Source organism: Amblyomma maculatum, chromosome 3, assembly GCF_055883805.1.
Source record: "Amblyomma maculatum isolate TAMU_Amacu chromosome 3, ASM5588380v1, whole genome shotgun sequence".
Taxonomy (NCBI): domain Eukaryota; kingdom Metazoa; phylum Arthropoda; class Arachnida; order Ixodida; family Ixodidae; genus Amblyomma; species Amblyomma maculatum.
The window spans coordinates 134,275,688-134,302,138 of NC_139346.1; the positions used below are offsets into that span (position 1 = coordinate 134,275,688).

The 26,451-nt window shown below is 48.0% G+C and overlaps 1 protein-coding gene across 1 annotated transcript in view; it reads right to left on the reverse strand.

Moving 5' to 3' along the window:
• LOC146196106 (neprilysin-11-like) overlaps window positions 1-24,593 on the reverse strand; it is a 74,112-nt gene extending 49,519 nt beyond the window's left edge. Inside the window, exons 1-5 of the mRNA XM_084596916.1 lie at window positions 24,588-24,593; window positions 20,487-20,687; window positions 9,709-9,942; window positions 5,584-5,721; window positions 727-987 (exon numbers count right to left, since the gene is read on the reverse strand). Of these exons, the coding sequence (XP_084453042.1) occupies window positions 727-987; window positions 5,584-5,721; window positions 9,709-9,942; window positions 20,487-20,687; window positions 24,588-24,593 (840 nt within the window). The remainder of the gene's footprint in view (window positions 1-726; window positions 988-5,583; window positions 5,722-9,708; window positions 9,943-20,486; window positions 20,688-24,587) is intronic.
• Window positions 24,594-26,451: the final 1,858 nt, after the last annotated feature.

A 26,451-nucleotide genomic window follows, 5' to 3' on the forward strand; every position in this document is an offset into this window, starting at 1 on the left:
ATTCCGAGGCGTGCAGGAGACTAAAAACGTCGTCATGCCAATTATCGCTTAAGCATAACACTTCCGATCTACTATTTTACTACGTTAGCCTCACTTTTGTGAGACTGGTCGAGTTGAAGTTAACATAAGTTCAATTCCAGTGGTTAAATGTCCAAATTTTGCTGTGATCAGGTCGTTTTTGCTTTGGCGGACAGGTTCTCTGCTGTTCCTGTCACATATTTGAAGTACCGTAATGATCTATGCCATAGTTGTCGTCGACATATTCGTATTATAAACTGACCACTTTCAATAAAACTGTGCACAGCAAGAGCAGCCCCAGCAGTGGCCAGTAGCGCATTAAACGATTGCACAAGTTTGATGTGTTCGTCATTGTGATTGTAACTGCTAAATGTTTTCGTCGTGGTCAAAATGGGCCCTCCAAGCGCAAAACAAGGGTTCTGATCACGGCGCGACACACAAATGTGGCGAAAATGGATGTGACATGCCTTGTCTGAGCATAATGACCAATCTATCAGCATTAGAGGAAATACTAAGCATAAATTAACATGGCCTAAACCACACGTCATCCTCGGGAAACACTGTCAAAGCATAAACAGCGAATGCGCAATTGAAGCTAGAGATTTGCTCGCGACCTTTAGACGAGTGCAGAGTATGAGCCGCGCTCATGCTTCCCGTGGTTATGTGAAGAAAGGAAATGGAAGCACCGTCAAGCTAAAAAAAAAAAGCGATCTCAAAATTGAAACAATGGTGGCAGTGTTCACGTACCAGCATTTCCCTCTTGTTCCCATCTGTGGTGCCCTGTATAACGATGCCAAAGAAAGCAGAAAAGCCGAAGTCCAGTGCCAAGCGTACAACCATGTCAACAGGGTCGAAAGTGGCTAGCGGTACCATGTTGGCCAGGTCCAAGTTGAGCGACGCCATCCAGTCAACCAGATCCTTTGTCTGCAAGTAACACGCGCCCGACACGTCACCAGGAAGAATGTAAGGCTAACTCTCCACACAGTGACACTCTGGTGCTCTGAGCAACTTTCAGCTGTCACGCGTGCTCACCTCTCCTTCGGGTTTCAGGTCACAGACAACATTACGTTTGAGTGTGACGTGCCCATTGCCTAGGCGCGATGTATGCATCAGCAAAGCCCTTGCGTTGGCAGAGTGGTCCTACCCATCCTAGCTTACTCCCGGAGGGTGGCGATCGTTCATCTAAACGCGTTCGTATAAGTTGGTGCGGTAAATATTACAAGCCCCAAAAATATGATGATGGTGGACTGATTTTTCATGGCGCAAGGGCATCTTGGACCAAAGACCGCCAAACACAAGGTAAAATAATAATGAGATCAATAAATGTGCTAGGTCCAACGTTTATTGACGTGCTAAAAAGCTCAATCGGACTGTATATTCTTTAAAATCAGTTATGTATAGGGCCTAAAAATTGATTAGCAGTGTATAGTGGTCGGCGCTAAAATAAAAAAGAGGCACTAGAATATTTACGAAAAAGACGTGAAGGCCAGCGGATGTGGGAAGCTACTTCAGCATTTTACATTTTGTGGATTTTATGAACCAAAGTTTCACAATTTTGGCGTCATTTTCCCCGACAAGTACGTACCTGCGGTTACGTCTAGACTGTGAATATTAAGGCGTAAGCCTTTATTGGCTCATACTGTCGACGTTCCTTCTTCTGGTCACACTATACATATCAAATGACGGCATCACCTGAAACCGACACTTCTGCCATCAGAAAAATAAAAATGCGGTCTCCACTGGGAATCAAACCTCCATCCCTCGAAACCCCAGCCCAGTACTTTTCTCAACTACGCCATGCTCTTTTTTCTCTTTATTGCTTTCGCAGACAACAATTCAAACAATACTGACACTGCTAAAACACGCGAGTACATACTGGCCTCGCGGGCTAAACGTTTTTCAATCTGACCAAATCTTCAAGAACAGCCCTCCATTGCGGAGGCTCCGTTTGTGCGCGATTCACCTCTGCAACGTATGTTACACTCGCAATAAACTTTTCGCGGGCAAAACGAGCAAGTAGAAAGGTTTGCGTTATGCGGCCGCCACCCTGATGCTAAGGTCCTCGAAGCCATTCTTTTTCCTTCCCGCGAAAACACCGAAGCCTGACCCACGTGGAGACAGAGCCAGAAGCAAGGAGAATACGGTGGATATTGTTGAGGAGCTAGCAGGGGAAGCAGGACTCTCGTGCTCTCAGCCCAAGTCCGAGCTTTTTGTGCTGAGGGACAAGCCAAGAGGGATACATGCGAGACACTATGTGCCGCCACCGCCTTTAGAGGTCAAAGTGGGGGGCGTACCGGTCGCTGAGGTTCAAACGATCAGGATCCTGGGTATGTATCTGCAGACTAACAGGAAAAATAGCGAGTCCTTGAAAAGGCTTAAAAATACGGTCAATGCTACCGTGAGGTTAATCAGGAGAATCGCTAATCGTAAGAGAGGTGTTAAGGAAAAGGACTTGTGTAAGCTGGTGCAGGCGTTTGTGCTCAGTAGAATAGTGTATGCGACGCCTTATTTGAAGTTGGACGCGACGGAAAAAGGCAAGGTGGAGGCTATGATTAGGCAGGCATATAAAGCGGCCCTTGGGTTGCCTCACAATGCGTCTACCGAAAGGCTGCTGGGATTAGGGGTGCACAACACCCTAGAAGAACTACGGGAGGCGCATTTGGTGATGCAGCTCGGTAGGCTTTCAAAAACAAAAGCAGGAAGGGACATATTGGAAAGGATCGGCATTGGAGTTGATGCTCCAGCTTGTGACACTAAAATTCAGATTAGGCGGGAAATGCACAAGGGCTTGTACATAAAACCTTTGCCCAAGAACATGCATCCAATACATCACGAGGACCGCAGGAAGGCAAGAGCCAAAGCTTTACATGTTAAGTACGGGAAGTACAACGGGGCAGTCTATGTAGATGTCGCCGAGTATAGGGACAAGGACGCATTTGCAATTGCGGTGGTGGACGGGCGGGGACGCTTGATCGCCTCCGGATCAGTCAAAACCCGCTCCCCAGAAACTGCAGAGGAAGCGGCGATAGCACTAGCTATTACTAGTAGTAATGCTGACTTGATCTTCAGCGATTCCAAAACAGCCATCCGAAATTTGGCGAGGGGCAGAATATCTGTCACAGCGGCGCGATTGCTGAATCGGGCCACGGGGCGAGGGACTACGGAGGCGGAAATTGTCTGGGTACCAGCACACTCTGGGAATCCTGGGAACGAGACGGCTCACATGAATGCTCGAGGTTTCGTCAGCCGAGTAGGTGAGCCGGACGTTCCGGGAAGGTCCACGAGAGATGGGCTGGTATCCTTTCATGACATTACTAATCATTTCAAACTTGAGCGGAGGATTTACCCACCCCCGGACAAGCAATTGGTGAAGGCGCAGGAATGCGTCTGGCGACGATTGCAGACTAGATGTTTCTTAAACCCATACGTGTTGAGCAAAATCTACCCGGACATTCAGCCGGAGTGCAAATGGTGTCAGGAATTGGCAACCTATGACCACATATTATGGAGCTGTAGCATAGCACCGCCACCGGCGGATATTATGCGTGATCCTTCCCTCGAGCAGTGGGAGGCCTTGTTGGCCACCTCAGACCCGGTCGTCCAGACCAGGGCCGTGGAGTGGGCCACCCAGGTCGCCGTCAGCCATGGGTTGATGGCCATCTAACACGGAACCATCCATACATGCTCTCTGACGAAAATAAAGTTTTTCCATCCATCCATCCATCACGTGGCAGGCAACAACCTACGTTTTTTTTTTTTTTTTTTTTTTTACAAATACACGTTAAACCTGTTGGCTCCTGTACTGATTCTGTACAGAAAACACACCTGACCGATGTTCAGAACACAAGACGAGCCCAAAGAACAACAGAAAAAAGAAGCACGTATAATAAACCGCGTTGAAGATCAAGACCGCCGGGCAAAACAATGCATCAGCATAGTCATCAGCTCTAGCCGGCAACGATAGTTAAATGTAAAGGTTAATGGGGTGATTGTAGGGGAATGAGGAATTTGTTATTTTATTTTGTAGAATTCTCCTCGTCTTAAATGTAATCACAATCGGCTATGGTCCGGTGTTTCTGCATAGAAAGCGCCATCGCCCCAAACGCTAAGATAGTTCAGAGCACGCGCTTGGTTTGTCGGATCATTGCGCATGTTTTGTGTATATATGGGAGGCGATAGATCTCTTTCTGCTATTGCTCTCTTAGCTGTCTTTATTGCTTTTTCTTTTTTTCTTTTTTTTTTGCACGTGAATGCGACACGTTTTAGTACATTTTGCGTCTTATGGTTGGTTGGTTTGTGGGGTTTAACGTCCCAAAGCGACTCAGGCTATGAGAGACGCCGTAGTGGAGGACTCCGGAAATTTCGACCACCTGGGGTTCTTTAACGTGCACTGACATCGCACAGCACACGGGCGCCTTGCTTTTTGCCTCCATCGAAAAGCTGCCGCCGAGGCCGGGATTCGATCCCGCGTCCTTGGGAACAGTAGTCGAGCGCCGTAACCACTGCGCCACCCCGGCGGGGTCTTTTGCGTCTTATGACACTATGCTTAGGTGAATGATAGTGTCTATGCGTGTGCGAAGAATGCTACCGCACGAATAGCGCATATTACGCGTATACGCGCGTATACCTGACGTATTTTGAGCACTTAGCATATGTAGCCAGAAAACAGCTGTGCTTTTCGAACTGACATCCGTCTGCTCAAAAAGAAAATGCACTTTTCATTTTCTTGCCGGCACTTTCTCCGGCCCCAAGTGCTTATAATCGATTTAGCTACTAGTGACCTTGCATCGACAACATAATGTGGGTTAAACCTCAGTGCAGAACTCTAAATGCGCTCTCGGTGAATGTTTTCCTGGTTCTTATGATGTCACCTGCCGTGATGTAACATTTTAGAATACAAAATAAGTGATTTTTTCGCAGTGTTTTTTCAGTTTATACTCAAATGGTCAATTTTTACAGGAATGCAATAAATAAATAAAATAAATAAATAAGTGAGCCACCTTGTGGAGGAGGAGGAGGAAACAACTTTATTCAACGCATTATTAAGCGTCACGAATGTCATGGGCCATTGTCACCAAGGCCAACTGATCATTCAGCTGGTCAGACGCTAACCAAGCCCGCAACGTTGGGGGAGGAGGGTGTGAAAAGTGGGGTGATTGAAGCAGTGAAGAGTAGTGTCCCACATGGGTGGATAAGGCCAGGGAATCCCAGGCGCCCGGTGTTGAAGTTCGCGGGCGAAGCGATGCACTACCTCATTGCCTGGCATTCCAGCGTGACCAGGAATCCACCTCAGTGTGACAATGTTGAAACGTTTGATGAGAGCTCTGCGCAGATCATCCTGCAGTTCTTCAGGAATGCGGCCCGTATAGAAGACGCGCATAGCCTGAATTTAATCAGTGTATATATCCTGAAGGGTTAGGGGATGCTTGTGCGAGGTCTTGAATACTAGCGACTATTGGCAGGGTCTCGAGAGTCGCTGTAGTAGGAGGATCTATGTAAGGACTGAGGGTATGCGTCACTACATAGTTGTTTTAGAATTAAATCGCGCAGAAAAGCACTACCCACCTCATTGCCATTTGAATTGACGAGCGCGAGGCAGGACTTGTACAAGGCCACCGATTTCTCCCAAGCACTCTGACCTTTGTCTGGCACGCGGGTGGCTCGGGCAGCCGACCTGGTGCTGCTGAGCATTCTGGAAGAAGCCTGCGAAGCCCCGTCGTGTGCAAGAACAGTTAGTTTCCCGGGCTGGAGCTTCCGAGAGCAAAGTGATTTACTTCGCTAGTTGCTGCAGTTGCAGCTTCCCGTGCTGTAACTAATGCACACATGCCTAAGTGCTTTAGTCATGAGGACGTGGCTCCGGCACCCCTTCCAGTGCACCTGGATGCTATCATACCAGCATTAAAACTCTGACTCTTGGCGGACACGTAGAAGACGTACGGATGTACGGGAATTGCTGTTGTTGTTGTTGCTGTGGCTGTAGGAAGAAGGAAAAGAAAATGCACGCGCCTTCTACTGGCTCTGTACCTGAGCCACCTCCGCTGCTTCGTGCGGACAGAAGAAAAAATAAACAAAGAAAAATAAGAGGAATACGCGCTCCGTAACCAGAGCCGTCGTTCACCACCGAAGCATGACGGCCTACAACAGATAAAATTCGGTGGCAGGCTAGCCCCCGCCGCAAGCGGCGGTGACCTACCTGTCCCAGCCCCATCAAGGCCATGGTCAACCACCCTTCACCACCTCTCCTTACGGGAATTACGAAAGGAAGACACGCGGAATCATACGGGAATTGCGAAAGGAAGTACTCCGAAGCCCTCCACTATGGCTCCTCTATCTCTCTTTCAACTTTCACTCCCTCCCTTCTCTTACAGCGCGGTTCAGGTGTCCATAGAAAGAAGTGTGACAGATACTGCGCCTTTCCTTACCTGTGAACCAATTATTATCGTTATTGTTATTATTATAGGGTACGTGCCTCAAAACACGTGACCCGTGAACCACATGCGCACCGCGTTGCTCTGTGATATGGCCCGGCTGGTACAAAAACTTCAGCACTTGTTCCGAAAGCATGTGCCTGCCTCACGAGTCAGCTTATAATCTCACCGATTTTCTAAATATAATCAGATAAAAGAACTCGTAACGGAATGCGTTCGTCAAGAATATGGAAGGAGGAACTGGCCCGTTAATCTGCATGAACCTCGGACGGACGTCAGCTGCCTCCAAATGAGGGCACCAAAAAAACCTCACTTTCATCTCGCAGTTTGTATTTTTCAGCGAAAAGACATCTAAAGCCTGAGAAATTGTTTAAAGTTTGTACGTTCGCTTCGTGTAGGGGCCCACCGAGGATGCAGAAAATACTGGGCTTTTCCGTTCGAAAAAAATAAAAAACAAATCAATCAATAATAATAATAACAGTAACATTATTTGGTTCACACAAAAGAAAGGCACAGTATCACACTTGTTCTGCGGACACCTGATTGATTTTTGATTGATTGATTTATTTATAGGAAGGGAAAGGCGCGGTAACTGTCTCATTTGTTTTCTGCGGACACCTCAACCGCGCCGTAAGGGAAGGGAAGAAGATGGGAGTGAAAGTCGAAAGAAACAGGAGCCGTAGTGGAGGGCTACGGAGTAATTTCGACCACCTGGGGATCTTTAACGTGCGCTGACATCGCACAGCACACGACGCCTCTTCGTTTCGCCTCCATCGAAACGCAGCCGCCGAGGTCGGGTTCGAACCCGGGTACTCCGGCACAGTAGTCGGGCGTCTTACCACTGCACCACCCCGGCGGCTGAACCGCGCCTTAAGGGAAGGGATGAAGGCGAGAGTGAAAGCACTGAGAAAGAGGTGCCAGTGTAGAAAGCTAAGGGCTAATTTCGACCTCCTGGCGATCTTTAACATGCACTGACATCGCACAGCACACGGACACCTCTGTTTCGTCTCCAAAGAAACGCAGCTGCCGTCGATCATGGTTTATGGCGTTAACATCCCCAAAGGACTCAAGCTATGAGATGCCGTAGTAGAGGGCTGCGGAAATTTTGAGCATCTCGGGTTTTTAACGTGCACTGACATCGCACAGCGACTCACGGGCGCTTTTATTTTCACCCCAATCGAAAAGCGGCTGTTGGGGCCGGGATTCGATTCAGCATTCAAATATCGCTGTGCTATTTCCGTACTAAACTGCCAACCAAAACCATGTAAACGGTTTAGTGCTGTTAAACCACGGCTTTTTTTTTTCGAGGATAAGCAATGTTAACCGTTGTATTCTTCCAGTAGCTCTCTCCGAGCCATCATGAAGTTGCGACCGTCCGGCGTTTAGTTAAGATATAGTGAGTACACGTTGTTTCTTCCCACGAGGTAAATGGGTGTGCGGCCTGAAAACATGTTTAAGTGATAGTTATTTGATAGATGCTTCGTTTTGCTTTTGTTTTAACTGTTATTTCTGCCACTTTTGCGCTCCGCGCCTTGGAGGGATGAAATTTTCTCAATTTGGCCCGCTTATCAATAAGAGTTTGAGTGCCCTGCAAAAAAGGTATAGCGGTGATTCAGTAATACTGTTAGTAGGGGCAGGTGAGGGACAAAATTCGCATCGCTTGCCACAGGGGCACCTTTGGGATGGTTGTACCTCTTGAGCAGTCTATGTCAATTTAGTCCCTCGTAGAATGCTCTGGCCGTGCACAAACAATTAGGTCGCGGAACTGGACTTGCTCTCTTTCCGGTAATAAGGCTTCATACATTAAGAGAGACATATACAGTGGTGTTCGGATTATGATTGGGAGTACCCGGGTGTGAACGCGGCATGCAGTGGCAGCGTTTCGATGGAGCCCAAACGGAAAGGCGTCCGTGTTTTTGTGTGATGTCAGTGCACGTTGCCTGGAGAGTGAGCGCGTGGGCGGCGGCGCGCCTTGTGGGGTTAAAGTTAAATTGGTTCACAGGAAGGGAAAGGCGCAGTAACTGTCACACTTGCTCTGTGGACACCCGAACCGCGCCGTAAGGGAAGGGAGGAGGGTGGGAATGAAAGTGGAAAGAGAGAAAGAGGAGCCGTAGTGGAGGGCTACGGAGTAATTTCGACCACCTGGGGATCTTTAACGTGCGCTGACATCGCACAGCACACGACGCCTCTTCGTTTCGCCTCCATCGAAACGCAGCCGCCGCGGTCGGGTTCGAACCCGGGAACTCCGGCACAGTAGTCGGGCGTCTTACCACTGCACCACCCCGGCGGGGCTTGTGGGGTTCCTCTCGTTCCGTTTCTTTTGATTACGGATCCCGAACTCAATCCGGCTCTCATTTTTTGGAAATTACTGAAATATTTCAATTCGGCCATGCAATTTATCCCAAGCATTGTAAGGGTCTTACAAAGGTGGAGAAACGCACACTCATCCGCCTTTAGACCAAAACACTGCTGTGCGCGGCAGTTTTAAAACACTTTGATCCTGCCTCTACAGAAAAATGCCCGCACTGTACGAAGTCTTCGGACATCTTCCACATGGTTTAGGCATGCCAGTTAACTCTGAACCTCGCCCCCAAACCCGACCCCACCCGGGAGGACTGGGAGGCAGCCCTGCTCGGCTGCTCCGACCTGGCAAGCCAGAAGGCCTGGTCCACCGAGCCCGAGCCGCGGCGGTCGCCAATGGGTAATGAGGAGCCCACCTTGTGTTGCGAGAGGTTGGCCCGGCTACCTCAAGCTGCAGCCCTGAAATAAAGTTTTTCACACGCTCACACACTGCACGTTAAAAATACCCAGGAGGACGAAACCACTCTGGAGCCCTCTACTGCGGCACCTAGCTCTTTCTTTCTGTGCACTTTCACTCCCGCATTCCTTCCTCCCTTTACGGTTGGGTTCAGGTGTCCACGGAGAAAGTTTGGCATGTACCGCACCTTTCCTTCCCTATAAAATGAATATTATTGATTTTAGGTCTGAATATTTCACGCCTGTTTGCCTCCCTCTCTCTAGCCTACGAGCGGCATTTACTGCTGCAATAATATTAGAGGCACTCATTCTATTCGTCTCCGATAAGATGCTAGCTGCGTAAATGATTTATTTCATGAGTGCAAAAATGAGCTGTTTATTGCACGCCAGTTAGAGGGCTAAACGAATTCCACTTATCCATTTGTAAGCTTTTTCCCCAACGCTCATTCGTCACCAGGTGCGATACAATAGCGTGCACTGCAGTCCTGCTGCGCTTGTCACACACCTCAAGGAATACGTTGCTGCCCTGGAATGTGCCGCACACAAACCCGTAGAAATCTTTGCATGGGTCGATGTCAAAGTTCAGCGTGATGCGCAGCCACTGCGCCATGAACAGGCAGTCCTTCGTGGTGCACACGTTGCCAGTGGCAGGGCGATCGATGAGAGCATTTGGTATACTGTAAGCGGACACCTCCGGTGGCTTCAGAGAAGTCGATACCTCTGCTGATGCTTGCACTACCTTCTCCCGAACCGGGTAGAAAGAGAGAGAGAAATGACATCAACGTATGAAGGCAAATGACAGCAATATAGTGCTTGTAGTCTATGTGCAAGTACTTCTCTCCATGCAGAAACCGACACCAGCGTCCATACTATGTAGCTGTCCGTGAGCGTTTCACAACTTGATGTAAACTCTTTTTGCGTCGCTTGAGAAATATGAAAAATGACCATTTCTTAAAACGGGCGAATTTAATGCGAGCTAAGGCACTTGATTGTTGCCGATATTTATCACACTGGGATGGTTGGTTGGTTGGTTGGTTCATAGGAAGGGAAAGGCGCAGTATCTGTCACACTTGCTCTGTGGACACCTGAACCGCGCCGTAAGGGAAGGGATGAAGGTGGGAGTGAAAGTGGATAGAGAGAAAGGGGAGTCGTAGTGGAGGGCTACGGAGTAATTTCGACCACCTGGGGATCTTTAACGTGCGCTGACATCGCACAGCACACGGACGCCACTTCGTTTCGCCTCCATCGAAACGCAGCCGCCGTGGTCGGGTTCGAACCCGGGAACTCCGGCACAGTAGTCGGGCGTCTTACCACTGCACTACCCCGGCGGGGCTTATCACACTGGGAAAGATATGGTTGCAGGAAGATGAAGCACAACGTCAGAAAAACTGTTTCAATGCAGGCCTTGCAAAGAATTACTGCAGCAGTCAGCTTTTAACGCGCTCTGTCTTAAAAGTACGCAGCCTTTTTTCTTAGACAGCTGAAGCAGAGGTCCGTGTGAAGTAAATGATAGTTTATATGCACTAATAGTAAACTTGTGCACCGATAGCAAATCTAAGCTTCATGAACAGAACTTCGCACAAACAATGAAGCCGTATTTGGTGCTGTAGATGCTCTATAAACCACCTAAACATTTTCTCATGGAATTGCTTCAGTAATAACTTGATATGAATTTGGACGCAAAGCTTTTTTTGCCGGTTGCAAGAAAATAGTTAGTAGCTAATTTTGTCTGATTTCCTTTATCAGGTATTTTTTCTCAAAATGACTGAGGTTATTAGAAACGTCATAGAGGAGGGCTCCGCAAATATCTACCACCTGAAATCCTTTAACGTTCGCTGACATCGTAAAGCAGACAGGTGCCTTGAATTTCACCTGCATCGAAAAACGACCACCGCAGCCAGGATTCTGCCCCGCCGGGATGGTGCAGTGGTAAGACGCCCGACTACTGTCAAGAATACCCGGGTTTGAACCCGACCTCGGCGGCTGCGTTTCGATGGAGGCAAAACGAAGAGGTGTTCGTGTGCTATGCGATGTCAGCGCAAGTTAAAGATCCCCAGGTGCTCGAAATTACTCCGTAGCCTTCCACCACGGCTCCTCTTTCTCTCTCTTTACACTTTAACTCCCACCTTCCTCCCTTCCCTTACGACGCGGTTCAGGTGTCCACAGACACAAGTGTGACAGATACTGCGCCTTTCCCTTCCTGTGAACCTATTATTATTATTATTAGCCAGGATTCGATCCCGCATCCTTGGGGCACAGCAGTGTGGCGCCGCAACCACTGCACCACCGCGGCGGGTCATTAGCCACTAATACGAAGGGGATTACGGACTTCATGTTCTAGTCCTATGGTTAAACAATCACCAACCTTAATTCACTCTCAAAATAGGCAATTTCTAGCAGACATTGGTAGGTGAAAGGAGGGTATTATTATGTCATGCATAACAGCTGTTGCAGAGATGCCTGCCCCCAATTATTATTAAATAGACCTTTCCGAGGTAACGATATTGTTTTTTAGGAAAATCTAGCTTAACTGTTGGCGGGCTCCAAAGAGCATAGTTGATCTTGTTATAAAGTACCCAGCTGAACTTCATTAGTTACCTTTTTACCACGCCTTCAATTCTCACATCCAACCAGAGGGGGTTCCTTCATGGCGGTTGAAGTAGGCGGACACGCGTCACTTCGGCTCCGCAAATTTTGACCGATTTCACCGGACCAACGCTTTTCCGCCACCGGATTTCATTCGGAACTGGAAGACATCAAGTGCTGGATCCCCTGGATGCCATATTTCAAGCGATAGGACCATTTTTTTCGGATCTTTACGGGACTTGAAAGCTCCAAAGCGGGCGCCAGCCCGCTAACCCTGACGGGACGCCCAGCACGACGTCGGGAGAGCATGGGACGCTAGGCTTATTGACGACGGTGGCGCCTAGCACCGACGCTTCTTCAAAGAGAGACCATATGGCAGGGCCAAGCCAAGCCCCAAGTGCGTCGCCACAACCACCAAATGCCCTCCTTGACGAATTCCAAGGGATGGATGAAGACGACTTTGGAGACGCCGAGTCAGGAAGCGAAGACGGAATCCCGTCAGATTCCTCATCGGAGCGCGTCGGGTACAACAACGATGCCAGTTGGGAGCTTGTTCAATCTAAGCGCCAGAAAAAAAAACTTCAGAGACAAGGACAACGGAAAGGCACGGGAACCGGCCCGGACGCCCAACCTCATGATCGAAAATCACTGGGTAATGCGACCGGCTGCAACAAGACCGGAGAGGTGGAGCAGAGGAGGCCTAGGCGAAGACTGCCGCCACTCCCCAAAAATGACATCAAAATAATTTTTCGACCCAAGAAAGGCCTCATGGTGAAATCACTCACCACACACCAAGTAGCGCGCGCCGTTATCATGGCGTGCGGCCAACAATGCAAGGACGAGGACATACTTGTAAGGCTTCGCACAGGATCAAATATCATTATCGTTAGCACCCCACATGAAGAAACGGCTCACCTGGTGCGGCGCATTACCCGCCTTAAATTCGCCGGAAAGTCGTACGAGGTCAACGCTTACGTGGCAGCTCCGGAGGACGTCTTTCGCGGCGTAATTCACGGTGTTGACCCAGGTACATCTCCCGAAGAGCTGAAAGCACACCTACGAGTCAGAACTCAAGGAGTAACCATTCTCCAGGCAAGGATGCTTGGAAAATCCAAGACCGCCGTGATCACGTTCGACGGCCTGATCTTGCCGAAATTCGTAATATTCTACGGAGGTAAACTACCGTGCTACCAGTACCGCCCCACGAGGCAAGTGTGCTACGTCTGTTTCCAGCAAGGACACCGCTCCGACGTGTGCCCCACACCGGACATTATTGTGTGCGGACTGTGCGGAGATAAAAATCGGACAAAAGACCATGTGTGCGAGCTCAAGTGCCTAATATGCGGTGAGGCACATCGCACCAGATCCAAAGAGTGCCCCGAGAGACTGAAAAAAGCAAGACCAAAGCCCAGCGGGGAAAGAGGGCGCAGTGGCCAACGCGGGCGACCACGCAACAGCTCAGAAGGAGAGACCTCGAGGAGCCGATCAAGGTCCAGTTCCTTTCCACCTTTGTCGCCGGCCGGTTCACAGGAGGGGAACAAACAAGAAAAGCAGAAAAAGAAGCTTTCCCAGAAAGGCGGCAGCAAGGTAAGCTGGGCATCTACCATTGATCCGCACTCGGTAGAAAATAGTAACACAAACAATACAAACAACAAAAATATTCCTGTCAAAGAAGCTAAAGACGCGAGCAGTGATGCACTCAGACGCGAGCTTGAACTCGCTCGACTCAAACAAAATGAGCTCGAACGCAAGGTCGAGGAACTAATAAAAACACTAAAGGCACAACAGCGGGAGCTTGAAATCACTAGAGCCTTTCCAAAACAAGCATCCAACAATGGAGAACTTGAAACACGAATGCAACAGATGATGCAGCAGATGATGCAGGATATGATGCGGCAAATCCAATCTCAAATGCAACAGATGCAAGCACAATTTCAGGGGCAGATCTCAGAAATCAAAAGTGCTTTTCGAAAACAAAGACATAACGAAAACATTAGGGAAAGAGCGTACAACCATCCAGCTTTAACGGCGTTCGCTGTCGAACAAGGCAACAGCACGAACACGTAAACATGACCAAGACGCGTCAGCAAGACCAAGAAAAGAGAAATTTGGCAATGGAACTGCAGAGGCTACCGCAAAAAACAGGCCCTACTAAAACAATACATAAACACACAGCTTACACCCCCCGATGTGATTGCGCTCCAAGAGACTGGAACCAGGCCCTCTTTACAGGGGTACGATGTTTACGAGAGCCAAAACGGAGGTAAAGCAGCCGTTCTAGTTATCAAAGCCATCACCGCAATCAGGCACGATACCATCGCCGAAACGGACATCGAGCACGCGCTTGTCAAAATCATTCCGAAAAAGCGAAAGGGAAAGAGCACATTCGTACTAAACGTGTACAGCCCGCCAAGACAAAGAAATGCCAAATTCTTCGAACTCTTCCACGGAGCGCACAAGCTGGCCAAAGAAAATGCACTCATTATTGTGGGAGATTTCAACGCCATGGACACGAGTTGGGGATACCGGAAACAAGATATCAAGGGAAGAACATTAGCGGACGTAGCCGAATATTTTGGCTGTAAGCTAATCACAGATCCCGCGACCCCCACGAGAATCGGTAATAGTGTGAGCACGGTCACTTGCCCGGACCTCACGTTCGTAAGGAAGAGCAAGGAGTCACAGTGGGAAAACATGATGGAAAACCTAGGTAGCGATCACTTTATCCTCCGGACTCGAATAGCATCGGAAAGGGTAAGATGCCGGATCGGACAAGCAAAACTCACGGACTCCATGGAACGCGTTCCGCGGGGCTTGCAAAAAATCTGAAGGCGGCATTCAATCACTAGAAGACTGGAGCGGCATGTTGACAGAAACGCGAGACAAATGCACAAAAAGTGTAAGACGAACAACAACAACGCCCGAAGTAGACGGGCACCTTCTGCGACTATGGGAAGCCAGACGCTGTCTCACCAAAAGATGGCGGAAGCAAAAACACAACAGGAAACTAAAACTAAAGATAGCAGAAGTTAGGCAAAAGCTGAAGAATACGCAGCGCAACTCGCGAGACAAAATTGGGAACAATTCAGCGACTCGCTTAAGGGAACCTTAGGTACGGCCAGAACCTGGAATCTCCTAAGAGCACTAATCGATCCAACCAAAACAAAATCAGAAAACAATAAAAGCATCCACAGATTCATCCACTCCTTCGAGGGTTCGGACACCGACCTTTTAGAAAAGGCACGAAAAAAATGTTTCGGTGATCGCAACCCCTCACGATACCAAGGAAACTATCGCGGAGCCGAAAACGAGAGACTCGACCGCCCAATAACTGTGGAAGAAGTTTATGCGGCCATAAGGAATACGACCAGAAACACGGCAGCAGGAGCCGACAGAATCGACAATGCCCTGATCCGAAACATGAGTGACGACCTCATACAAGAGCTCGTAAGCTTTCTAAACAAACACTGGAAGGCGGAGATGGTTCCCGAAGACTGGAAACACGCCGAAGTAATTATGATACCTAAACCTGGCAAACAGCTCCAAATTGAAAATCTCAGGCCAATCTCGCTCACGTCGTGCCTCGGCAAGCTTTACGAGCGGGTGGTGATGCTCAGACTGCAAAATTTCATGGAAGATAATGAACATGTACCCCATGCCATGTTCGGCTTCAGAGCAAAACTCTCGACGCAGGACGTGCTGCTTCAAATACAAGATGATGTGCTCCGCAACGTACCCCGAACAGGTGAAAATGTCATAATGGCCCTTGACATCAAGGAAGCATTTGATAACGTCAGTCACGAAGCGATCCTTAGAGGCCTAGACGACCTGGACTGCGGACGCAGAATCCACGGGTACGTCAAAGCCTTCCTGTCAGATAGAACTGCCACAATCGGCATGGGAGACCTTCGATCGAACAAAATTCACGCGCCAAACAAAGGAACACCACAAGGATCAGTCATCTCACCTATCCTCTTCAATATAGCTATGATAGGTCTAGCACGAAAACTAGAGAAGATCGAAGGCATCAGGCACGTCATGTATGCAGACGACGTAACAGTCTGGACGAACACCGGTTCCCTCGGGGAGAAGGAAGAACTACAGGAAGCTGCCTCCTGTGTACAAAAATATCTCGGAGAAAGAGGACTCGCATGCTCGACCGAGAAATCGGAACTGCTTCGAGTGTGGAGAGGCAAACAAAACCGGACCGTCCCAACCAGTGAGAACCTGAAACTCAACATCTACCTGGAAGGAATGCCCATCCCTGAAAAGACAAGAATAAGAATATTAGGTATGTGGGTTCGTTCGAACCAACGCAGTAGTCACACTTTTACCATGCTCAAAACAACAACGCTACAAGTGACACGCATGATCACCCGCATCACCAACAGGCGGCATGGCATGCGCGAAGAGGACACACTAAAACTAGTTAGAAACCTGGTAGTGAGCCGAATTATGTACAGCCTGCCCTACCAGTGCCTCAACAAGAGTGAAATACAACAAGCGGATGCCCTGCTACGCAAAGCGTGTAAGACGGCGCTCCGATTACCGCGCAACACGTCTACAGAAAAGCTCATGGCGCTTGGATTGCAAAACACATTCGAAGAACTACGCGAGGCGCAGCTTGAGTCGCAAAAACTCAGGTTGCTGCAGACAACGACTGGAAGAGCGCTCTTACAGAGACTCGGATACTGTGAGCAGGTGCGAAAAATAGCGAGGACGGTAACGATCCCCGACGAACTTCGCAAGTCCCTCAAGGTAGCTCCAATCCCGAGAAGCATGGACCCTAACCTTCACCAAGGTAGAAGAGAAGCAAGGGCCGATTTTATTCAAAAAACATACGCTCCTCAAGACACGACTGTGTATGCAGACGCGTCCTTGAGAGGACAGAACAAAATTGCAGTGGCCACGGTGGTCAATTCGTCTCTACGCGAAGTGACCAGCGCCTCTATCCGGCACTGCACAGCAGCAGAGGCCGAGGAAGTAGCTATTTCTCTAGCGGTGGCGGAGGGCTATAGAGCTGGGCGGTCGCTAACGAAACTCACGGACTCTCAAACAGCCTGTCGAAATTTCATGAATGGTAGGATTGGTCGTCACGCGCTTCGTATACTCCTCGAAGCGAGCGACAGAATTAAAAACCACGAAGAAAACAAGACCAGAAACAAAATTATATGGGTACCGGGGCACATGGGTACATGGGGGTGGCAGGGAACCAAGAGGCTGACAGGATAGCTCGAGCATACACTACTTTCCGAGCATCCGACGGGTCCGCGGAACTTTTGCCAGCACCCAAGGCATACTCGGCCATACTAGAAAACTATAGAGGAAGAAGAATGCGATATCCCCCACCGCACAGTTCTCTCACCAGAGAGGAAACTGTCAAATGGAGACAATTACAGACGGGTTCATACCGAAACCTACACGTACTAAACAAAATGCACCCTACCATATACGCTGACAGATGTCCGTGGTGCTATGAAAAACCAACACTATATCACATCACATGGGCATGTCAAAACATAGATGTGGTCTCCAAAATTCGAAACCCGAGTGCGGAGCAATGGGAGACTCTGCTGTCCAGCGACCGCTGCGAAGACCAGCAAGGTCTGGTACAGCGAGCCCAACGGGCGGCAGCAGCCAGCGGAGCCCTGGACTGAGGGCAACCGACCATTGTGAAAAAGTGGACGAAGTCGACGGAGAAGACTCTTGTGGATACAACAAGCAGACATCTCTGAAGACGTCCAAAAACCGCCAAATAATATAGGGCTAAATAAAGATTTTCCTCCTCCTCCAACCAGACCGCTATTCCCTTCCTCATGTATGTGAGGATTTGAATTAACTCTTCGGCCGAGAACGCTTCGCGGTGTACTTCGCCATCAAGCATTTCCGCCACTTCCTGGAGGGTCGGGACTTTCACGTCATCCCAGACCATCACAAATGTTTACCTTCCAACGGAATCACAGCATCTACACTGAGCGCGATATTCGCCAGATGTCCTTTATCTCAGAGTCCATGGACCGGAAAATGCTGCTGCTGATGTACTTTCCGTGTCGGTGCCATAGCGTCCGACTCACTATTGGACATGGGGGAGTCAGCAGCCCCACAGCGCAACACCCCACAGCTGCATCGCCTTCGTTCCTCGTCCACGTCCCTGTCCGCTGCCATTTTCCCCCCGTTGATTACGTGCGAGACATTCAGTGGTGTTCTGTGCCCCTACGTAATTTGGCCTTCCGTCGCGCCATATTTGACAAATTGCACCACGTGGTATTCGTGCCATACATAAGCTAGTTACATCGCGCTTCTTTTGGCCGAGTATGAATGCCGATGTATGTCGCTGGACATGAACCCGCCTTCAATGTCAGCGTGTGAACGTTCAACGACATAACGTCGCACCTGCCTCTCATTTTCGGTCTCCCGATGCGAGGTTCTCCCACGTCCACATAGACATTCTTGGACTTCTTCCGTCATGACCTAGGGCCTCGTACCTGCTCACATGTGTGGATCGATTCACCCGCTAGCCCGAGGTTATACCCATTTCTGACACTACGGCATAGACAGTTGCTGTGGCCTTCATGGCCGGCTGGGTGTCTCGTTTCGGCTGCTCGTCTGTAGTCACCACCGACCGCGGCCGGCAGTTTCAGTCGGCCCTGTTCACCGCCCTTGCCAACATCCTGGGCGTCCGCCACATTCATACGACCGCCTGCCATCAATCGGCAAATGGCATTGTGAACGTCTTCATCGCCAACTCAAGGCTGCCCTTACCACTTATCGACCGAGGGAACACTAGTCCGACCACCTTCCCCTCGTTCTTCTGCGAATTTTCTCAACACTGAAAGCTGACCTGGGCTGCTCTTCTGCTGAACAGGTGTATGGTATTCCCTGCGACTTCCTGGGGAATTCTCTTCTTCGTCCCCTTTGCGCATCCATGATGTTTCATCCTACCTCCGGGACCTCCGCACACAATTTTGACACATCACTCCAGTCATCCCTGCTAATTGTCATCCTCAATCCATGTTTGTGAGCCAGGATCTGGATACCTGCAGCTAAGTTTTCGTTCGCCGTGACCACGCCCGTACTCCCCTAACACCAGTCTACAACGGACCGTTCCGCCTGCTCCAGCGTGCAACGAAGACGTTCACCCTAGACATCAACAGTTAGGAAGATGTGTCTGTTGACAGGCTGAAACTTGGCTATATTTCCACTACGCCAACTGTGACCCCTCCACTCGCTCTCGCTTCGACTCTGCCACCAAACTCGTCCGCTGCATTGACCGATCTCGTGGTTTCCGCTCAATGTTGGGAGCCCTGTAACGCCCCTTGCGCAGCGCTCTTATCGCAAGCCACGGCACGGCGCTGGACAATGTTGACACTAGGCGCCTCAGCGCGAGCAGCGCACTGAAAAAAAAAAAACAGTTCGAACCTGAACGCTGTCGGAGCTGCTTATTCCCCGTCTTATCTCCGACAACGTCATTCTCAAGTCACGTCATCAATATGTGACCGGATGAGGGTAGTGAGTAATGGTACAATGAAGTGCTGTATCATCAACGAGTCATGAGCCATGCATATGACATAAAAGTGTTGAGCCGTATAATTCCCGAGCCATGTGAGTCACGGGTAATGACCAAAAAATTAGTTGTGGTTTCGCTTTTTTAGCCCTAGTTGAATTGCGTAAGCAACGGCGGAAGCTTCGTTTGCCTGCCATATTATTCCCCTATCATGCCCTATAAGTGTAAGGTGCTACATTATTGGGGACACTTAAGCTCAACCTTTCAGGGTATGACGCGATGACGTCAACTACCAGCCCACATATAAAGTCACGCTTCAACCAAGCCGTATGGACGTGCCTGCATGTCGTAGGGGTGACGAGAATGTAAACAGTTGTGGCGGGCTGATTCTGATATCACCCTCCCATATGAAAGTAGCGACCCGAGTTAGCAGCTTCTGCCCGTGACATAGTGGCAACGGGAATTCAAATTTCATGGCAGGCTTATATTCTTGTGAAAAAACCGTAGCTACGCCTCTTCACGGCAAGCTGCGGCCATCCGAAGTCTCACTTTGGATATCGTAGTGTTTCTTTCGCAATAGAAGGGCTAAATGTAGAAAGGCGTTGACTAGTAGCCACGAACGTGGTGCCAACGCTAACGCTTTCGCATTTTCGCAATGCACTTTCTGCAGAGATCGCTAAGTGTTGTCGATGAGAAAGCTCTGTTAAAGCTTTGAGGCGGCGAGAACCCACGCCTCAATTATTGAATGTACGTTTGGCAGCACTACAATACGTGTGGCAGAGTAGCGCAATCAAGTGTTCTATATATATATATATATATATATATATATATATATATATATATATATATATATATATATATATATATATATATATCGCGGGCTTTGCTTAAATGTGAAAAAAGAGGCCACGTAGGACATTCGTTGGTGCGAAAAAAAATCATATCGGTTGTTACGTAACCACTCTGTTAATTAATGAACCGCACTTGACACTTATGTGTATATTCAGAATTCTATGTTTCAATATCTAAGCTAGCAGCCCAAAATAAATATTTTTTAACAATTACTCTCACCAGCATTTCGATCGCAGGACAAATACGTTGCCGGTTTCACTCAGGTGCTGTGTGCCGCTTTTTTATGATTGTATTGACACACCTTGTATAGCGCTATGTATTACTGAGGTGCTTCTGCTCACCGGGCTAATGACCGTGATCTTGGTCTGCACTGGCTGCTGCTGACAGAGCAAGTACCAAGCGACCATTGCTGTCGCAATTCCAGGGAGCGCACCGACCACGAATAAAACTGCCACGGTGACCCAGAATCGGCTCCCACTTTGCTGCGCGTCGACAGCTCTCCCTTGTTCTCTGGAATCCTGGATCTGGGAGCCTGGCTCTTCCTGGAAACCATACCAAAGACGGCAAGAATCAAGCCATTCTCCACCTACAGCTTGCGCCACACTGCATCGAAGAGGATTAGGACAGACCAAATAAGGGAGAGACCAAACCCGTTTTTAGGGCGATAGAACATTCGCTAACGAGGTCTGGTACTGAAAGTATATGGATAAGGCAGCCATTGGGAGGAATAGAGGAATAGCCATCTAAATTTTAAATAGAGAATGTGCTCAGTTTTTAACCATTTTTTCTAGCTACATTGCGAAGCTTCATCGCCAAGTTAAAGGATACAAGGCTGTAAAGCTGAGAAACACGGCAGAGCCATTGAAAAAGTTTTCGTTACGCTAGTTTCATGTGTTGACTGGTAGTCTGCGACTGCAAACACTGACGTTACGGACAATTAGTATAGTAACTCTATGCGGCGCTATGAACACAACGACCGCCGCGCCGCTTAAGTCGCGTGCAAAACGTCGTTGCTTATATACACACATTATAATAATAATAATAATAATAATAATAATAATAATAATAATAATAATAATAATAATAATAATAATAATAATAATAATAATAATAATAATAATAATATCAATGAGAGGGCCAGAACAGTTTTAAATGAAATAAAACGAATAAATAAGCTGAATAACTCCGGTGACATCTATCGCATATACCAAACATCGCTTTTCCTTATAGCATGTCTGCTGATGGCAGCGCCGCTACAAGTATGGCAGCGTTTTTTGGTTGTGTTATTTTGTGTTTCGAAATTATTTTAAAAGTGAAGCAAATATGTTTGAGTACAAAATTAGCTGCCATGTATTGAAAGAGAAAATGTACACTCCTCAAGTTGATTTGAACTCAAATACATCTGTTTATGAAAATGTTCCATTGACATTAAGCGTTGTATATAAATTTCAGACGCTCCAAACATATGATATCTTAGTAGCAATGAAAGGACCCGGCAAGGCCCCACCACCTGCTGAAACCTGACTTTCCTGATAAATTTAAGGAAAACATTTCTTGTAAAACCGCGAGTTCTTCCCTCGATACTGGCCCCAAGTCTTAAAATCTACCAGAATACGCCAACACTTTTACACTCGTCTCTGGCAGTTATTGTGTTGCTGTGTTGGGTTTAGTGGCGCATAAGCAACTTAGGCTATCATGCGCCAGCTTCAAGGTTAAGAGTGTTGCATTTACGTAACTTAAACTTACATTCTGTTTAGAACATTTGCTTCTATTAGAAACCTGAAAACACAGGGCAAATCAACGAGCGCAACTTTCTGCAGCCCATGGGACTTAGGATGTGCGTAACGAACTACTGCAAGCGATTTATTCTTTTCTGCTTTGGCCGAAACCATCTCTTAAGCTGTCTATGACGTTTCTTAGCAGCCCTAGAAATGATAAGAACGGGGTAGCCGTTCGCGCAAAAACCACACTACTGTGAAACGCTGTCCTCTATCTTTTCTTGGAAAAATTTTCTGAAAGCAGATTGTAATCATGAGACAACAATGTATCCCTTTACGAGCTTAGTATGGCCTGATATCAACTTTTGTAAAGATCTAGCAGACGACAAACGATAGCACCAACACAACTGCTCGTGCTCTTTAAACAAGGTCAAATACAAACATTGCAGTTCATTGTTGCTCGGTACATCCATTGTGAATATTACCCCGATCCAGATTTATTAACTTTTAGAACATTAATCAGACTTCTAGAAAAGAAGTCAGGTGGAGTAACGATCAAATAATCGTCTAGATATCCGATATTTCGAACGAATAAATCATCCAAAGCGTGAACGACAGCCCTTAGTTGGCTAAAACAGATGCTATACTGAAGCCTATGCACACTCCTGGCGCTTGAACAGAAGACATTTCCTCCGAATCAACCCCTTTGGCCAATAAATTAAAAGCCAATATTTCCAGAAAATGTTCCACTGACACACCCCATTTGTCCACAAAAGAACGTTCATCATTGTCCTCGGTTATACCCATGTAAACAGCTTTCATCACGAATGATGCCATTCTACCATGCCAATGCTGATAGACGCGCAGGTACCAGCGCATGCGTGAAACTTTTGCCTTTTGCACCGTTCCCGTGCGTACAGACCAAAATTTTTCGTATAGTGCCTAAAATATACTAATTTTCGCTTTGACATTTCTGGATCGAATCGGTCATTTAGCAAAGCTATTTTCGTACTGCGCAGTCATAACTTAACGTGATGGAGTTTTCAGAGGCAAAAGTTTGTGGGGAACAAGATAGATACCAACAAGGCTCAACTCTCCGTTTTCAATTCAAAGCTGACATGTTTGGAAATAACTAACAAAAATGAAACCTGGTTTTAGATCTCGTTATACTTAGCAAAACTGGCCAGGAAGAAAGACTTTCTTCCTTGTCCTGTACAAGGGGCTCATTTCGGGTCACTTACGACGAAAAAGAGAACGAGCAATTTTCCCAAGCGGACACGCTCATATCATGAGCAAAACGTTTTGCACTATAAAACCGCAATTTTGAAATTTTTGAAATAGAAAGCTTTCAACTCATTCCAGCGTCAAGGCCCATTGCAAAAAAATGGCAGCGGTTTTAACCTGGCTGAAGAGAGACGAGCGATAGCTCGGTTATGCATAATATTGCGCAACTTAGCACTGCATTTTGAATTACAATATATGATTTCACGTTCTAGTGTAAAATATATTTATTATTATTTAATCACATATGAGTAATTACCTCAATAAGTTATACGACCGTAATTTTTAAAGCACACTTGTGGTCCACATAGGCTAAGCTACAGTATAATTCTTTGGTTGCTTCATACCCGATATAAGCTGCACAAGAGGCTCACCGTGGTGGTGCATTAGTTGACACACCTGACTGTTTTGCCCAAGGATGAGGGAATGATTCCCGGCAGCGGCGGCTGATTTTCGATGGAGGCGAAAAGTGCTGATAACAGCTTATGATGTCAGTGCACGTTGAAGAACCCCTGGTGGGCTAAATATCCGGAGCCCTCCAATATGGCGTCTCTTAAAGCCTCAGTCGCCTTGGGATGTTAAACCGGAATAACCAAACCAGACCAGACCATAAGCTGCGCAATAATATAACATGCGTGTGTGCTATGGAGTGACTTGAAGGCTTCACTCTGAGTCTGGGCTTAAAGTAAAACAGAAGCAGTCCATCGGTGCTCGACGTATCACTGAACAGAACACTCGTTCTAAAAGACAGCTTGCTCCGCTAAACCATTATCTTCATCTGTGGAGCCAAGCGCTCTAGCCAGGAGGGGCAGTTGAAAGAAAACAGGAATGCTTGTAGAATTACATGAGCGCAGAAGCTGCCCTGCATCTTTGTCGATATTTGGGTAGCTGTGTCGCACTTTCTGTGTCACACTTTCGTAAGTTGTAGGACAACAGTGAGGTGATGGAAGTGTCGCGATGAAGTTGTACCGTAGGCGATCGCACACGAAGCGCGCAGTGGCAAAAAGCAAATGCGCATGGCCTCAGTAATGGTGGCATTTTTGGCTGTAACATCCACGCCGCACTGCGAGCATCACAAGCCATAAATCCCGCTCTAGTTTCCTCCTTCGACCCCCCCCCCCCCCCCCCCCCCCCCCCTCCTTCCGCTGTATGCTCGACCGCACGCTTTCCCGGCATCGTCCGACTCGCGAACTGGAGGGAGCATTGTTTGCAATGAAAGAGAAATGATGCCCATCCCATATCAATTACATAAAGCTCCGCACAACTACTTTAAAACAAGGAAGGAGCTAGCGGTCCTGCTGTTCAAAGACACTATTTTCTTTTTTTCCCTCTCATATAGTATGGACTAAATGTTAGCAGTAATCCTCATCAAGCTCTTACAGCTGCGGGGATGGAGCATGCGAGAGCATTGAGAGAATTGGAAACTATTTGACGAAACCGTACCTCCATGGCGTTTCCGATGGTCGGGATCAACGTGATTCGTGAAGCCTGGTAGCAGAGAATGATCTTCTTTATTTTCTTCTAGTGTCCTCGAGAGAGCTATTCGCCCCGTCTTTTACCGCTAGGGGGATTATCCTTATCTCACTAGTGTTAAAAAACGTCCTACTTCTGTGATTTCAAGAAAGCAACACATACCTCAAACAAAAACCCGCGCGATTTGCTTGCTAGTCTTTTCAGCACTTAAAAACAACGGAGGACGCAGAAATGCAGGCATGTTGCCACTAGGAGCGCTGAATTTTGGTAACAGCTTATTGACTGCGCACAATTTACTCGCAGCATCATAGAGAGTTCCGCAGAAGAGCAGTTAACCGGGTATAAAAATACAAAAAGGATTTCGAAACCACGCACAGAACCCTTTTTACAGCTAAGCTGCTGTAAAAAAGAAGTAAGAGCCATAAGCTCTGCGCCACTCGTTCGTGGCTCTTCTTTCTCGTCTACCCTCTAGCCTTTTTAGATGGGAAGTTTGGATGCCCTAGGTGCCGATCTCCGTAACCAGCGATCGTTATCCTTCTACGACAACCTCGGCAAAGGCGTCGCGCGCCACGAGGGGGGTTGTGCTGGGTGTGGGGCTTGCACAGCCAAGGCACTCATGCATATTACACCCGTCGGGATGAGCTCACAGTGCTATTGTACCTCGTCCACGCCACCGCGGCGAGTCACACTGACGCTAGAAAATCTTTTATTATTGGACTTCGATCTTTCCATTTTCTTCCTTGAAAATTATTATGGTGTCCAAATTCTTCATAGAACGTTTTCTTGCAAAGGCGACGATTTTCGATTTCGATGTGGAACCACAGCTCCTTCCTAATTTTCTTTTTCACCTTGAGGAGATAGGGTGTCTCCGTGCTGAAGGCTGCTCGTCATCTCGCGATCCAGATTTGATCACTTATTTCGACTAAAGGCAGGTCGAACTGCTCTCGTGCGTCGCTGAGCAGTAGGTTAAAGGCTGCTGTCCGATCACTATTTGGGCGCTGCGCCCGTCCGCTCGAGGGCGCATCCGCCAGGTCCCAACAACAAGGCGGACGGAGGCATGCGTCCTCCGCCCAGCTGCCGCACAGAGTTCGTCAACTTCAACTTTTGTCGCATGCGTTCTCGGAGTCGCATCGAAAGCTCCTCCTACGTTTTCAAAGATGGCCGCCGACCGAGCGTAGGCGAAACAAGGCCTAGGTGGACGGTGCCAGTCGATGAAAGATATACTTCATGTCGCTATTGCTCGTTTATTACGATTATTTAAAGCGACTTGGAAGTTTGCCTTGCCATGTGCACAAGCATCGAGTGACAGTTCCCCCAGTTGAGTTGGCCTGCACCGAGTTGACGAGTGGCCGACAAACCTACGGAAGATGTACTACTGCTACACAGTTGCGGTGCCTCGACGTGTTTATTTGGAGCCGTTTGTGATTGCTGCAGGATTTTCACGGACAGCATCAAGAAGCAGCTCCCCGCAGTGAATTAATTCCCTGTGCGCGTAGACAGTTTCATAGCAGCGACAATTAGTGGGAGTGTAGCGAAAGTGATACGTTCCGAACGACTGCTGTTTTGTCAAGTTGGTGAAATCGCCTGCAAGTATATCTGTTACGAGTGAAAAGCTCACTGCGCGCGCTGTTTTCCCTAACGAAAATCCCACCCTAAATTACTATAAGACCACCATCCTTTTGTGGTGGGTTTATGGTATTTAGAGTGGAAAAACGGTGGCCATGGACATTTTTTCGTGTCCATGATGGGCATGCGTTATGGTCGTCAATCTCGACCACCATACTGCCCACTTCATGACCACCGAAAAATAACCATGGCCACCATTTTCCACTCT